A 17,272-nucleotide genomic window follows, 5' to 3' on the forward strand; every position below is an offset into this window, starting at 1 on the left:
ATTTTAACAATATTATCCAGTCCAAGAGCATGCAGTATCTTTCCCTTTCTTTGTATCATCTTAAGTTTCCTTCATCAGTGTTTTATAGTTTTCAGAGTATAGGTCTTTCACCTCCTTGGTTAAGTTTATTCCTAGGTATTTTATTTCTTGCTTCTTTTTAAATATCATTTGAGACATATTCCCAAATGTCATCCATTACGCTTTCACATTACCATTTTAATTCCTATGCATCTGGTCAACTCCTAAGGAGGAAGATCTAGAAATGCAACATTTAGTTTTATCAATAAAACCAGGTGTTTGTACACCAACTGAAACCTTGGGATAGCCATAGACACTCACTTTTCTGTCTCATGCCACAAATAGCCTAGCCTTTCCAATGATAACTGGATGAGACACCAGTTTGGCAAAAAGTGTTCCTCTGGGAAGATAAGCAGATGTATATGTCTAGGCAATCAGTCCATCAAAGAACTTAACATTTCTTTTCATTTAAAAAAATTTTTATTTTCTGGCTCCCTTCCGTCAGTTGATCTCACCAACATGACAATGAGCATGGAATACAAAAATCTGTTTGACAGATGTTCCCATGCAATCTGCAAGACTTACAACGTAAATGCTATTCTGGAGAGCAACCTCTGTTTCATACACATCTTCCTTTATAGTGTGTCACTTCTGTCTTAAATAAGCAACTGAAGAAGTATTGGGTTTAATGCAGGAGAGAAAAGGGGATGACTATTTTTGAACACAGTCTTTGAAAATATATTTCTGTACTAGGGAGGACATCTGGATGACTATCAAGTTTGCCTTATGAGGCATATGGAAGAGAAGCAATGTGGCAGCTTAGCTAACAGCATGGCCTCTGGGATCAGACTGGATCCAAATCCTGGCTCTGCAACTCGCTAACTGTGTAGCCTTGAGGATATTCCTTAAACACTATGCCTCACTTTATTCATTTTCAGGCAACAGTCATATAGGATAAGTTTACTGTGAGGATCAAATGAGTTAGCTTGGTACAGAGTAAACAGTAATTAGGCTTTAGGTCATGTTATAAATTGGTATACATAACATACTTTAAGACTGCATATTTTTCCTTCATCGATTCAGGAAATGCTTCTCAGCACAGTAGCCAGCATGTTTTTGTTAAAATGTAAACCAGATCATGTCACTCATCTCCCCATAACCTTCCTTTTTTAAAAAAATTAATTTCTTTTCGGCTGCTTTGGGTCTTCATTGGTGCGTGTGGGCTTTCTCTAGTTGTGGCGAGCGGGTGCTACTCTTCATTGCAGTGCATGGGCTTCTCATTGTGGTGGCTTCTCATTGCGGAGCACGGGCTCTAGGCACGTGGGCTCAGTAGTTGTGGCACACACGCTCAGTAGTTGTGGCTTGCGGGCTCTAGAGCACAGGCTCAGTCGTTGTGGCATACAGGCTTAGCTGCTCCGCGGCATGTGGGATCTTCCCAGACCAGGGCTCGAACCTGTGTCCCCTGCATTGGCAGGTGGATTCTTAACCACTGCGCCACCAGGGAAGTCCTGCTCATAACCTTCTAAAAGCTTCCTATCTCACTCAGAGAAAAAGGCTAAAATAAAGGCTTTATAAAGGTGTATACATAGGGTGACCATGCTTCCTATTTTTCCCAGGAGTCTTGGTTTATGCCTATTGTCCAGATGCAATTATTGATAGTGTCTACTTTCACTCTCAAAGCATCTTGGTTTGGACAATAAATTATATGGTCACCTATTGTTAGGCCCCACGTTATCTGCTTCTCCCTATCACCTGCCCTATGCCAGTATCCCTGTGATCTCATGTTACTATTCTCCTCCTTCCACTCAACCACCATGGTTTCCTTGCTGCTCCTTTAACCCTCCAGGCACAATCCTGCCTCTGGGCCTTTGCACTTGCCATTTCCTCTGGCTGGATGCTCTCACTTTGGATAGTGGCATGGTTTGCTCCTTTTAAGTTCTAGTTTTTATTCAATGTCACCTTGTATTGAGCTCTTCTTCAGCCACTCACACTAAGATGAATACCCTCTTCCTCTTCTTTTATTTCTCTTCCCTATTTTACTTTTCTCCTTAGCAGTTATCTCACATACTATATATTTACTTGTTAACTTGCGTGTTGTCTTGTTCTTCTACTAGAATGCAAACTCCACGAAGACAAGGATGATTGTTTTTCTTCACTGCTATTTCCCCAGTAACTGGTATATAGTAGGAGCTCAATAAATATTTATGAATGAATAAATGAAGAACATTCAGAGAAGAGAGACCTGATGTAACTGAGTAACCAAATGGCCAATCAGTTGCCCATCCGCATTACTTTCTAGTATAAAATTTGATCTAAAAGATATTGGGTTGGCCAAAAAGTTCAGTTGGGTTTTTCCGTGAGATGTTATGAGAAACCAAAATGAACTTTTTGGCCAGACCAATAATAGGACTCCTGTGTTTAAGATAAGTGTTATTAGAAGCATGATTTGAGTAGATTCTGTTATCTATCCTGGTCTCCAAGTAAGTCGTGATGGCAAAAAATGTGGATGAAACTTTTAGAGAAGTTTAAATTATACAAAGTAACCTCTAAATTTGCACATCCACAAAAATGGTATTAAATCTGAGGGCACACTTGATTTTTCTTCTTGAGTTCAGGAACACTGGGGATTTCAAACCTTCCAAATTTAAATAAATATTTTAGAACATGTGGTTTTGTAAAATCTTTGATGTTCAAATTTAAAAACAAGGCTATCAAATATTAACATGGAAGAATATGTTCAGTTCTATTATTGAGTTTAATTTCAACTATTAACTTTATAATGAAGGAAAGTTTTTCCAAGAAAAACTAGACCTAGTTAAAAATAAAACTGTAGCTATAGAAAGCAGTTACTCTAGCTCTCAAGAGAATACGGTAGCTCCAGAAAGCAGTTGTAGAATTTCTGGCTGTATATCAAATTTATTTTGACAGAATTTCTTAGAACATTCCTTATCTAACCACTGTAGTCTTCAAATCAACTTCAGAGACAGTAAACTTCATACCTCTTTCATTTTAGTTCACACACGCTTTACACGAACTGTATAAACTTTGTGTGATAATAAAAAAAAGAACACTCACATGCTAGCAACTCAAAAGATAAAGACACTCTAGAAATATTTCAGAATAAAATAGCCAGGACATCTGCTTTTACTGCAGAGTGCTGGAATTACTGCAACATTACACACACACACACACACACACACACACACACACACACACACACACAGAGTGTATATGTGAAAATTCTTTTCTCAAAAGTAAAACATCTATGCACCATCATTATACAGCAACCTCTTCTGTGATCTGAAGTGTCTGATGGAGGAATATCTTCAACCACGATGCTTTACACAGCCCAACACCTTCCTAATGAGAAGGGGACTGAATCCATCTCTCCCTCCTCAGCCATGGGAACGATCTTGCAGTTACGGATGGTTTCCATCCCCCATCCCTGAAACGGGAATAACTGTGCTGTGAACCAAGTGCTGAGGGTTAGCCCAGTAACCTCACATGAGAATAATTACTTAACAGGACCATGAGAGAAAGCAATGAGGTTCCCAGACACAGGAAATGAAAAGTCAGAAGGGGAGGTAGAGTTGGAGAGGGTTCTGAAGCCTTTCCAGACAGCAACTTCCTTATAACAAACAGCAAGTTGGGTAATAAATGTATCACTCTGTTATTTTATATGTACATATATCCTTAAGTCAACTGGTTAGCATAATGAACTTTTGCAATGTGCTTGTGTTTCAGCCATGCTAGAAGATCAACATGTTTCCTGTTCTCTAAATTAGTAACTAAAATCTTCTGTGATATGAATGTTCATTTTGATATTCCAAATCACTTGTAGGTTTAATATTTCAATCAAAACCACAATTACAACTATGCTCAAAAAATGCATATTGCACAGAAATCTTGAAAAGTGACTCTTCAATTGGTTATATGTACCGGAGAGAGAGGAAATTAAACAATATGATTCCGGAACCACAGAACAAGAACTCTTGACTTCTAAAGACAAAGGGACAAGGGGAAAACAACTCTAGGCTGACAGATTTTTCACAGATTTGTGGACCCTGAGACATCCCTGGTTTGCAGGAAAAAAGTAGAGATTCAGTGAATTCAAAAAGCAAGTCTGCCTTTAGATCCGGAATTGCATGGGAGAAAAACATTCTTACAGAGGCAAATAGAGTATTTGAGCAAAATTTTGCTCATGCATTAAATATTTTGAAAGCTGGACACAGTGCTGGATGTGGAGATACAATGATAAATGAGAATCATGGCAGTGTGCCTCAGGGGACTTGCAGTCTAGTGGGGCAGACAGGCAAGCGAATTGGCAGGGACAACAGAGCGTGTGTTAGATGCCCTTAGGGGGTTACTAGAGGGTGTCATGGGAGCACATGAGAAAGGCACTGACCTAGTCTATGTTAGGGATACTTGCCAGACAAAGAGATGCTTCAGCTGAGATCTGAAGAATAAAGTGGAATAAGCCAGAGAAGGCATGAGGGAAGATATTCAAGGTAGAAGGAGCATCTTGGTACTCTTGGTTAGCTGGAGTGAAGAGGGGTAGATGAAAAACATGAAGAGAGAGGTGCCTGGAGATGAGGCAGGGTCAGAGCTATCTAACAAGACACGATGAGCTGGAGTGCAATGCACCTTCAAGGGACAGAGAGCTTGGTGAAGGGACACATTTTCTCTCTTAAAATTCAGGGAATACAGTTTCTATACCTAATTTTACGATTATAGTGCTATTACTGGAATACCTGAGAAAGGCCTGTTTTTATTTGCTTGATGATGAATAAAAGGCAAACATCTATCACATATCCAACGGTGTGTAATTGGATCAGCTTGGGGGAGTAGTATGTGCAGACCACAGATAATACCCTATGCCTTGTCTGTAAACAAAGAATCCCTCTGATAAATCAACATCATCACCATCATCAATATTTTAATTTGAAGGTCTCAGAAAAATCTGGTTACAAGTATATTTTAGTGCTCCCTTCAGGAGCACATATACTAAAATTGGAATGATACAGAGAAGATTAGCATGGCTCCTGGGCAAGGATGACATGCAAATTTGTGAAGTGTTCCCATATTTTTTACTTATCTATGAAACAGAAACAGACTCACAGACATAGAGAACAGACTTGTGGTTGCCAATGGGGAGGGTGAGTGGGGGAGGGATGCACCGGGAGTTTGGGGTTAGCAGATGCAAACTATTATATATAGAATGAGATAAACAAGGTTCTACTGTATAGCACAGGGAACTATATTCAATATCCTGTAATAGCCTATAATGGAAAAGAATATGAAAAAGAATATATATATATATATATATATATATATATATATATATATATATATGAATCACTTTGCTGTACACCAGAAACTAACACAACATTGTAAATCAACTCTACTTCAATTAAAAAAAAGAAGTTAATTTTAATCATATCAAAAAGCATTAATTGAACAGCTACTATGTTTGAGGCATACAACCTAAATGTTGTGATATGTGTTTATCACAACATATATATGTGTTTCTTGATGTGTCAAGAAACAGCTTTTGTATGGCTGCCCCAACAGGATGGATCCCAGTTGCACAAGATGTCAAAGGCTGTGTGAATATGGAGATGAACTGGCTTTGTGTGAATGTCTCTCGTTTCCACATTGCTCAGATCCTCTGCCACAGCAACATATTGGGAATCTTGGCTTTTCATTGCAAAATATTCCTGATAATTTCATACAGAAATTTTGTTTATTTTTCATCGTTGTCCTCAGGAAGAGGTGGTTGCTTAGAGTGGACTAAAGTAGTCAACAGCTGATTACTGGATGTATCACTGGCTACTTCGTTTGTTCTCAGAGATCTGCTTTACCCCACACACTAAGTGGAGACATTATTCATCTACAGTATTATCTATGACGTCACTGGTGTGCCAACATTTCTATGTCAAGTCGTTGGGCTCAACTGCCTCTCTCTTCCCATGACCATCATTCTCATCCTCTCCATTCTACTTCTCTCCTACATATATTTCTCCACACTTCTGTTTCTACTTAAGAGGCTAAGGTGCAGTGGTTTATGGGCATATCCGTGTGCACACCTGGGTGACAGTTATCTTGAAAGCACATGACACCAAACTTTGGCCCACCCATGCACAAACATCACTTTTAGGGTTTCCACTCTATTCAAAATTAAAACCCATCTCCCTATAGATGACACTCTAGGGCATAAATAAATCATTAAAGAATATGATTATTAAATTCTATACTTCTAATCTATATTGGCATTTAGTCATTGGGGGGCATTTTTGGATTCTAAACACAGATACAATGCTTTAATTATTTTGCCATTGTAATGAATGTAAATATTTTATATACAGATTAATCTACTTGCCTAAGTTTTTGCATTCCTTGAAAATTCAGGATATCAGATAGTGTAATTTCTTGACAAATTGAATCCATCATCAGTTTAGGTTACAAGGGTGAACATTTGAAAGGGTCTACTAACTCCTTTTCCTTCCTCCCTCCTGGTTTTGTCAGTCTGCTCACGAAATTAATGACATGTTTTTTGCACAATTCCAAATTAGAGTAATCCTTTGATAAATAATACCGTTTCTTTAACATTGCCATTTGAAAACCAAGAAGGTAATTGGCATTTATTTGCATCTTTTGGTTCCTTCTGTTTTACATTTTATTGTCTCAGACTGTCCGATTTTTATCACCAGGTAGTGTATGTATGTGTGTGTGTGTGTGCACGAGTGTCGACAAGGGCTAGAGGAATTTCTCTCCACTTTCTGGGTTATTTCTTCTCTGTGAAATGTATATAACTCCAGACCTAATTCATTTTTTTTTTTTTTTCAGACCTAATTCATTTTTTAATTTAGGATCTGTACATGCTTCAGCAGCAGCAATTTGGCGACTATATCCAGCCTCTCTGAGAATGACATTTAGGGCAGAGAATGTTACTTAGGGGTAGTGATGACATTCGGACAAGAGCTGCACATGCGTGTTAGGAACCAGTAAGAAGCAGGAGCTCTTGGGGGTTTCTGAGCAGAGCAGCACTCGATAAGTACAAGCAAAGTCCAGTACAGCCTGGCAGAAGAAGTCCTGAAGCTATAGAGATCAACTAGGAAACTTGGAAATTCAGATGTGTAGTGAACCCCTCTTCCATGCCCACAGACGATCCAAAGCTACTCAGCACTAGCTGCACGGGATAATGACAGAACAGAAACAGCCTAGCCGTCTGATATACTTGCTGCATTGATTTTCAGTTGTGTTCTACAGCATATCAATATATGAAACAGTTTCAAAGTGAGAGAAAGATAATAAAATGTGAATAGAAAGAACACTTTATCATGTGCTCTCCTTTTTCTTGTAATATTACTAGAGTCTAATCAGCAAGTCTCACTTGCCCCAAGATTCAATCTTCATACTACTTTCACTCACTCTGACTCTAACCTAGCTCAGTGCGATGTTCTCCCTCTGGAGACACCTTAAAACTGAGTCTAAAAGCAATTGATAGAATTGTTAAACACAACGACCTGTGCGATTTGAAAACTTATCTTTCTTTGACGAACATAGCAGATCTTTTAAACCATTCTTCTTTCAACCTAATTCTAATAATATGGGAGATAAAGAAGCTTCATGCATCCCTTTAATAGAATGTTCTTCAAGTCTATGCATTTTTCATCAGTACCTAAACATAATGGTAAAGTGAGACTGGATGGCTACTACTTTGCCCTGCAATGCAGAGGTAGCTTGACATGGTCAGAGGAATCCACAGGTCTGATATATGAGACTCCAAAGCATCAGACTCTTAGAGCAGGAGGCAGCTGTGGAGAAAAGGCATGAGGACCTAGAGCACACATTGCTCAGAAGGATTTCTCTTGACTCTCCCGGGCAGAAGTCAGAGAAACAGTAACATCTTATGGTTTCCTAACCTAAAGGAATGGACTGCCAGGAGGAAGTAGAAATAACACTCAAATATTGTGAGGCTTTTCTGTTCGCTCCAATGCTTTTCTCTTTTCCTCTGGAAGAAGATTGAAATGACTAAAGAGTATTTATTTCTTTAACCCCAAAGGTTTACTTTCTAAAATTAATGTTGGTTAAAGGACTCACTACATGAGTTTTAGAAAAACAGGAATTATACAAATGTACTCCTGCTATGAAAAAACACATCAAACTGTCCACATTGTTGAGAACTACAATAAGGTATATAAAGTATTGGATTCCCAAGATGGAAAAATCATAAGGTCAAATAAGGAAGTGTCAGTTTTTTTCCATTGTTGTATGAATGTAAAACAAAGTTTTATTGGAATTTTCACCAAATTTGGAGATATTTCAGATGATCTGACTTAAAATGTTGCTACGGAATAGAAATGAAGTTTAGTCTCGTGAATAGCATGTAGCACCTCAAAGAGATACGCAAGGCTCCTTCTCAGCAGATATGCTTATGTCAAAAGCTGCTTTTGCACATGGTCAAATGGGAATTATTAATCAGAGATGGTTACGTTATTTTCCTGAGCCATAACGGGTTGGTTAACTAGTTGTGTAAGTGTGAACAAAAAATGTTTAATACCCCGCACCGTGATTGTGAATGAGTCATGTCAACATTTTCAAATCTCTTATTAAAGAGAGATGTCCTGAGGAAGTCGTGTTGAGTATGTGTAATATTTCACTAAGAGAAAATCAAAAACTTTTTAAAAGAAAAAAAGTTCTGTAGCATATGCTAAATATTTAAAATTATTTACATATTTTCAATTTTGCCTCCTAATTTGGTTCTGAAATCCTGCTTTGAGTTCAAACAGAAAACACATGTATTCATGCTCTTCTGTGGAAAGAGATGGTATGTGATTTAAAAATTTTTTCTTTTTAAAAAATTTTTGGCCATACTGCGCGGCATGTGGGATCTTAGTTCACCGGCCAGGGACTGAACTCATGCCCCCCGAGGCCACCACTGGCCTCCATTGGAAGGTGGAATCTTAACCACTGGACCACCAGGGAAGTCCCTTAATTTCCCCAATTTTGTCTAATTTCCCCAATTTTGCAAACAGTGTATTGGAGTAATTTTGAGATGATTTTTCCTTGTAATGTTCAAAATTTTCATCATTGTTTTCATCTTTATGGTTAGACCACTGCTTTTTCTGGTAGGCTAGTATCATTTCACCACAGTTGGAGTGTATCTACTTGAAACCAAGATGCTACTATTTCACTTAAAACTAATCATGTCTTCAACTGACAAACTTTCCATTTCAAGTCATATTTCAGAATATTCTTGCTCAGAATAGTTTTGTTTCTACAGATAATACATAGAAGACAAAAAACTAAAGGCTGAGGAAAGTGTTTTCCCTGTGCTAGGAATAAAGACATTTCTAAAACATCTGACACAGATGATGAAATTTCATTTGAATTTTAGCTCACTTGAATTCTTGCAGCAATTTCCCCCACACAACCACTAGACCAAATATGGAATAATGAATTCCTTTTGGCTTTAGTTGTTTTGGTACTAACTAGTCCCTAGAGCAAGGTGATCACACCAACAGTGGGTGAGTTCTCTTCCTCTCCCACTCAGGCTCTAACTTTGACTGTCTTTGGATCCTTGTTGCCTAGCTCTGCAGCAGGCACACAGTAGGTGCTCCATGAATGTAAGCTGAAGCAATGCGGGAGGCAACAGTAAACTGATGCTTTTAGTAATGCTGCTCAATGAGGTCACCACTGGCCTGCCATCTCATGCACCCGTTATCCCTAAGTTGCCCTAACTGCGGAAGCCAGCATGACCTTTGCCTTCAATCATCCAGACAGTCAAAATAAAATAAGCCCTTCTCATTTCAAGCCACACTATGGATATCGGGCTTCCGAATAGCATCACATTGAAAAGGTAACCGAAACTGAAGATACATTTATTTTAAGTACTTTTTGGGCTCAGCAGGTCTTACCCTGGAAATGGAATGTCAGAAAAATCCAGTGATCTTCCCCAGATTGCCCATCTACCCAGCAAGCTCACGGCTGGCATGAGAATCCCATTCATGCAAGACCATGACTTTGAAGAGTCATCCCTGAAATACTATTTTGTTAACAATTAAGTTAGGAAGTCAGTGTCACATTTAACAAACAATAAAAATTTCAAATGTCACCCAGTTTTAAGAGAGTAGAAATGGGTCTCAGTAAAAACACAGACTGAAATTCCAAAGGACAGAAAAGTCTGCAGCACCTCTCTCAACTGTGGAATCAGAGCATATGTTCCAACCTGCAAATGCATTTGTGGTTACTTCCTACCTTAAATACATTGATAGGGAGATCAATGACCACATAGATAAGGTCTCCGAGGGCAAGGCTGGCTATCAGTGCGTTGGGGCCATTCCTCATGCACTTGTTCTGGTAAATGATCCTGAGCAGGGTTGCATTCCCCACCATTCCCACGATGAAAATAGTACACGATATCACAGTGTTAATGTATTTGAAAGCTGAAGTAATCTTAGTCTGCTGTGGGCAATAGTTGTGCATTGAGCCATTGTTGGGGAGGGCCAAATTCGTGGGTCTATGTGTGGTAACCATGAAGCTGAGTTCTGTCCCACGAAAAGTGGTGAAATCGTCCACATGGGTGCTTAGATTTGTGCTGTAGCTCTCAGGATTATCACTGATGACACATCCAACCAGCGCCAACCCAAACAACACCCTGAGGCAAAAGGTTTCCATCTTGATGCAAATTTGAGGAAAGGTCTCTTATTCTTTTGCTTTGACACCCTTTTTTTTTTTTTTTTTCTACCTGAAAAGAGAAAAGAGAAAAAATAATTTTGGTTACAAAATCCAGCTGCCAAGAAGACTGTAATCAATGATAATTACTGCTTCAATTAAAAAGCAGGATGTATCTGGTAATTAGATAAGATATATCTGTGTCAGGTTACCCTGTGGAAGAACAAAAGAAGCAAAGATCAAAGCTCTACTAGGGCAAGTTATATCTCTGTATCCTGCCTCTATCTCTGTCTCTGTCTCTCTCGCTTTTGTCCATAGCTATACTTACATCTAGATTATAATATGAGGACATGGCAGTTTTTCCTTTGAGTAGCAGAGAAGAAGTTATATTACACCTAGGCTGATAGACTGAATTACAAAAAATCTTCACGAGTTGAGATAACAATATTTTAGTTATTAACGGAAGAGAAGAGACATTATATGCTGAGTGAAAGTTATGTAGTATTAAGGCATAAAATCACCAAATTCTGTAATTAACAATTCAGTATTCCAACATGTGTGCTGTTTTGCCAATGGCAAGTAATGAACATGAAAATAACATGCAGCTCAGGTAGCCATTTGAAGTGTTATGAAATGTTCATTTAAAAACAGAACTCTGATTAACACCATCAATACATTTAACAATCTTAGTCATTTAAAAGTGAGATCGTTGATAAAGACCAAATATTTATTTTATTGAAAACCTGGATGATTACTGTGTACAATCAACATCTTCTGACAGGAGTTTTTCTGCTTTTCCATTCCTCAGAAATTACTATCAGGATATATGCCAATGAATGAAACTAGGAGTAACAGACTTTCTCAGGCCAGGCGTACTATTTGGTTTTCCAAACATCCTTTATACATCCTTTAAACATCCTTTATAGCTACATTGATTATGACCAGTCACTGTACTGAGCACTTCACATGCGTGATGCCCTCTATTCCATACAATGACCCTCTGAAGCAGGTACATGGTTCCATTATAAACACAGGGAAACACGAGGTCAAGTAGCTTGTCAAGGCTGGTGTGGTGCTGCTGTGATTCAAAGGCAGGTTAGTCTGACTTTGAGCCTGAGCTCTTAACCACTAGACCGTACTGTCTCTCATTCTCATGACTTCTTAGCATCTAAAGTGTTTTAACAATGTTTCCAGCGTTTTGAAGAAGCAATAGACTTTGGAGGTTGGTTAGATATTTTCAAAAGACCTTTTCATTGTTTTGTTTTGTTTTGTTTTAGTCACTTGCAGAGAGCAGTGGTCCTTCTTGTTCAGGAAGTCTAGGTTTCTACTTGAAGAAAAGATGCTGGGAAAATGAGGGAGGTTGGTGGTAACACAACAATTAAAGGTAAATAAAAACGGCTCTTCCCGTTTTAATATTTTGTATATTTTCTGTGAATTTTTGTGAATCTTTAAAATGAAGGCCATAAGCTCATTTATGATGATGTGGTGTGTGTATATGATGAATACACCCAGGTCACAATTTAAATTTTAAGAATTGTGTCCTTTTGAGTCTATTCATGGTTTTAGGAACTTTTAGGAATTTTGACAGTTATCTTGGTTATCAACAAAGTTTAGGGCTTAGTCGATATATGGATGAAATAAGATTTATTCAAGTTGTACAGAAGGTCTAAAATAAATATAAGGTGCAAATACTGCATACTTCTGCCTTCCCCAGAGATTTCCCCCCAGGAACCTGAATTAATAATAACAGTTTACATATAGTATTAATCTATTATATACAGTATTTGTTGTCAGACTTGAGCTTTACAACTCTAGGTAAGCAGGGACAATATCATGAGGAAACTGAGCCCCGAAGAAGTTGTCACATTTTTGTGGCCAAGAAATGGCAGGACAGGTAAAACACCTCACTCTACTTTGCTCATAAGACTTGACTCAGTCAAGTCTTAAAATATCAATTTTTCTAAGCTGGGGGCATACTGGGCATACAGTTCTGCCTAGACTTAATTATAAGTAGTTTGCAGTTTTTTGGGGTTTTTTTCCCTACTTCTTACAGTTTGGAGTAACATTTGACCAAATGTTGATAGACCTACGAAACGCCACTATTTCCATTCCACCGTGGAGACCAGAACTCTAAGAACAAAGCATATTGTCATCCTCCCCTTCAGATCAGAGATGGCAAAAAGGAAATCCTTCAGTGTTTTGTGCTGTTTAATGACTAAAGCCTCCCAGTTGCCCAATAGGAATGAACCTTCAGAAAGAGTTTTCTTAAAAGTAAAAGAGAGAAGGCCTTTTCCAGAAATGGAATGGCTCTTTGCCCATCAGAGTCTGCTAGGAGGCTATTTCGTGAACTGACCTGGCTATCTATGGTGGGTTGACACCACTCACAAAAGTACCACTCGTGTTTGAACGCCAGCACATTGGTTTGCTTGGTGAGCTGATTACCTCAGGAGCTGAGAAGTCTTATCAAAGCTGTGGGTTCTTATCAAAGTGTGCGCCAGATACCATGAAAACCACTTTCTTTCTCCTCCAAGAATGACGCCACCACAGAAATCATTTCTGAAGACATCTCTTTCAGCTCTCTACACAGAACTAAGGGATACCTGGCAAAGGCACGTGGCTGCCATGCCATCAGTGGGTGAAAAATACAAAACCAAAGGAAAAAACCCTTTCAAAGGCATGTTCCTCCAAGCTTATTTCTCTAAGTCACGCTGTACTTCAGATCATCAGTCATAATCAGTCATAGCTCTAGTGAAGCACCTCAGGTTCAGACCTGAAGGACATGGTTTATAGATTCAGCATTCTTCATATTTGGGGTCTAAGGATTTGCTGGAGTTCAAAAGCTACCATTAAGGGCTTCCCTGGTGGCGCAGTGGTTGAGAATCCGCCTGCCAATGCTGGGGACACAGGTTTGAGCCCTGGTCCGGGATCCCACATGCTGCAGAGCAACTAAGCCCGTGCACCGCAACTACTGAGCCTGTGCTCTAGAGCCCACGAGCCACAACTATTGAGCCCGCGTGCTGCAACTACTGAAGCCTGCAGGCCTAGAGCCCGTGCTCTGCAACCAGAGAAGCCACCGCAACGAGAAGCCTGCACCACAGTGAAGACTAGCCCCCCACCCGCCTGTGCTCAGCAACAAAGACCCAATACAGCCAAAAATAAATAAATAAATAAATTTATTTTTAAAAAAAGCTATTATTAAGCAAGAGGACTGAATCCTTTGTGCTTTAACAGTTTAACATCTCAGACTCCCAGGATCAAAGTTCACTCGTAATTAGCAATTTGGAAATTCCGACCTTACCCACAAGGCAAGAGTTTAGAGCAGGTAATTTACAAGAAACGACTGCCAAGGTGTTTCTCAATTACTTAACACAAAACAGAGGGAATGGGAGGAGTCATAAATATCTACAAGAGGAGGAATAAACCAAATAAACGAGGAACTGCGAAATAAGTTTTTTTGGTGGGTCTTGCTCGGTGGGTAAGAAATTAGTAACTCTCCTGACTGACAACGTCTGACTTTAATATGCCTCCCAGCCCACCCCGCTCCGCCGTCTGGTCTATCCCGGAACGCCATTAGGATGTTGTAAACGGCGGCTGATTATCGGGAAACAGCCCTTGTTCTCGGCGTGAAGGGCAACAAGTGTCCGTGAAAGGAGGGCACAGAACAAAACGCCCAGACCTCCACGGGCAGGTTTCCAAACTCGTTGCCCTGGGGGTTTTCCAGACACATCTGTTCCTCACACCCAGTGTCCTTGGCTACCCTTGGCATGCCCCGGGCGTGCGGGAGAAGCAGGCTGCGGGGCAAACTTCACAAGTAGGCTCTTGAGTCAACAACAAGGGCGTGAGGTTCCACAAAGTTCTCGCAAGCCTCGGGGAAAGGGAGACCCGGGGAGAACTGCTGGTTTTCTTTTGACTAAAAATCCGACGCCCGCCTGGGAAGGCTGAGGCGCTTTGGATCAGTTTCCCAAACCCCCAACGTGCCCGGAGCGCACCCCGACCAGGAAAAGCGCCCGCGCCTTCTCGCGCCCTCTGGCAGGTGATGCCAGCCCTGGTGCAGGAGGTGCAGGCGCCGGGCTACAACGCTCCAGGCTCGCCTCTCCTCCCGACCGAAGGGCCCGCCGGCGTCTCCCCTACCCAGCTCGGGACCCCTAAAGAAAAAGAGTTGCACCGACCGTGGAGCTCGGCGGGCGCGGACGGCTGCCCGGTCCGCGGACGGCTGCCCGGTCCGCGCGCGGCGCCTGGGCGAGAGAAAGCCGAGACGGCGAGGGTGGGTGGCGAGTGTTCCGGGCTGCGGTGCTGCAGCGGCCCCGGCTGCACCGCTGCCTCCGCTTCGCAAAACTTCCTGGGCACGGCTTCTCTGGGGAGGTCCTCCCCGAGCCGCCCGCCTCCGGCCACCCGGTGGGATGGAGCGTCTCCACCTCCCGTCCGCAATCGCCTGACCAAAGGGATGACTGTGCGCGCGCACGAGGGCTCGCAAGAAAAGGCAAACTCCGGAGGAACACGCCTCCCGTCTGTCCTCCCCTTCTCCCAAAGCTCCCAGACCTTCTACTCCACTCTAGGGCGGCAAGAATGTCCAAACCTTCCAGCCCTCCAGGGATGCAGCCACTATAAAGCACTAGGCTGCCGCCCCCTCCCAGGGCCTGAAGGGTAGGAGTCTTTTTAACTATTTCCTTCCTGAAATGAAAGTGGTGGTGAGGGGACGGTGATCGAGGAGGAGGGTAGTTTAACAGACAAGACTCAGAACTGAGGAAGGCCTTGCAGAGAACACTTTCCTTTCCCATTAAGTGCAGGCAGATTTGATCTGGAGGGAGCGACTGCAGAGTCAGGATCCGAGCGTGGTTTCTGCTCTGCGTTCCCTGCCCCTTTGCTTGTCTTGTACGTTCCCCCTTAAGCTTATAGCAAGTAAAAGAGCCAGCGTGGACAGCAGTTTACTGGATCAAGGACGTTTTGTTTCTATCTTGTCCCTTGAAGCCAGCACCCCAGGGCTACCTAGTACTGGCCCAGGGCAAAGCAGGAGCCCCTGGAGAGACTGTGGAAGGGTCCAGGATGTGGCTCCGAGAAATCCATGATTCCTCAAGAAATCCAAGCAGGGAGGATGCAGATGCTGCAGAAGGTGGGTTTCAACATGTCTATACCATAGAGAGTTTATCCTAAATGGGGTTGTGGGAGAGGAGATGAGGGACAAAGGCCATTGCCTGTGACAGGTGAGAAAACATCAAGGCCCCTTGAAAAGGAAACCCTTGTACACTGTCGGTGGGAATGTAAATTGGTGCAGCCACTGTGGAAAACAGTTTGGAGGTTCCTCAGAAAATGAAAAAATAGAACTACCGTATGATCCAGCAATCCCACTCCTGGGTATATATCTGAAGAAAACTGAAAACACTAATTTGAAAAGATACATGCACCCCAGTGTTCATAGCAGTGTTACTTACAGTCACCAAGATATGGAAGCAACCCAAGTGTCCATCAATAGATGAATGGATAAAGAAGATGTGGTGTATATATATATATTATGGAATACTACTCAGCCATAAAAAAGAACAAAAATTTGCCATTTGCAACATGGATGGACTTGGAGGGTATTATGCTTAGTGAAATAAGTCAGACAGAGAAAGACAAATACTGTAGGTAATCACTTATATGTAGAATCTAAAAAATAAAAAAAACTACTAAATATAACAAAAAGGAAACACACGGAAATAGAGAACAAACTAGTGCTTGCCAGTGGGGAGAGGGAAGAGGGGAGGGACAAGATAGAGGTAGGGGATTAAGTATAAACTACTATGTATAAAATAAATAAGCTACAAGGATATATTATATAGCAGTATTTATATATTATATAGCGGTATTATATAGCAGAGAATATAGCCAGTATTTTATAATAACTTTAAATGGAGTATAATCTTGAAAAATTGTGACTCACTGTGTTGTACACCTCTAACTTATATAATATTGTAAATTAACTATACCTTGTTAAAATCACAATATGAGACAATATTTAATAACCTGAGTAAATGTTCAATATCAAGAAAAGAATAAAAATAAAACATTCTATGGAAAAATATAATCGAGGGCTCCTTAGAGAAGGCCTTGCCCGGGAGTCCTTCAGTGCATTGCTGGTATGAGGCACATGGTGCAAATGTGAGTTTGGAGTCACATTATATTACAGACTGTTCTGATTATCAGCTGCAGCTAAAGAAAATCACCCTAAAATGGTAGTGGTTTAAAACAACATACCTTAGTCATCAATCTGCAATTTGGGCGGGACTTGGCTGGAACAGCTCGTCATCTTTGCTGGGCCTGGAGGCTCCACTTCCAAGAGTTTGCTTTCTTGGTAATGAGTGTTGGGTTTTCTCTCTGTGTGTCTTCCTACAAAGTGGTTTATATTTCCTCACAGCATGGTGGCTGGGTTCCAAGAAGGAGTGTCCCAAGAGACAGGAAATGGTAGCTGCCAGTTTCTTAAAGTCTGGGCCTAGAAACTGATACAGTGTCACTTCTGCGAATTCTATTAGTGAAGCAGTCACAGATCCTAGATTCAAGGTGAGGGAATACAGACCTCACCTGTCAATGCAAGGCGTGT

The 17,272-nt window shown here is 40.9% G+C and overlaps 1 protein-coding gene and 1 non-coding gene across 5 annotated transcripts in view; one reads left to right on the top strand and one right to left on the bottom strand.

Annotated features, from left to right (window-relative positions):
* Nucleotides 1–17,040, bottom strand: part of EDNRA (endothelin receptor type A) — a 63,008-nt gene extending 45,968 nt beyond the window's left edge. For 2 of the 4 annotated variants that reach the window (XM_032633348.1, XM_032633350.1), the window contains exons 1-2: nucleotides 14,865–15,122; nucleotides 10,279–10,768 (exon numbers count right to left, since the gene is read on the bottom strand). In XM_032633348.1, the coding sequence (XP_032489239.1) occupies nucleotides 10,279–10,698 (420 nt within the window). In that variant the 5' untranslated portion in view covers nucleotides 10,699–10,768; nucleotides 14,865–15,122. Of the gene's footprint in view, nucleotides 1–10,278; nucleotides 10,769–14,860; nucleotides 15,123–16,929 lie in introns of those variants that run through there. The other 2 variants (XM_032633349.1, XM_032633347.1) reach the window with 2 other exon arrangements.
* LOC116754866 lies at nucleotides 4,999–5,105 on the top strand. Its single transcript, XR_004350195.1, has one exon. It is a non-coding gene; the product is annotated as a U6 spliceosomal RNA (small nuclear RNA).
* Nucleotides 17,041–17,272: the final 232 nt, after the last annotated feature.

This window comes from Phocoena sinus, chromosome 5 (genome assembly GCF_008692025.1).
Source record: "Phocoena sinus isolate mPhoSin1 chromosome 5, mPhoSin1.pri, whole genome shotgun sequence".
Taxonomy (NCBI): Eukaryota; Metazoa; Chordata; class Mammalia; order Artiodactyla; family Phocoenidae; genus Phocoena; species Phocoena sinus.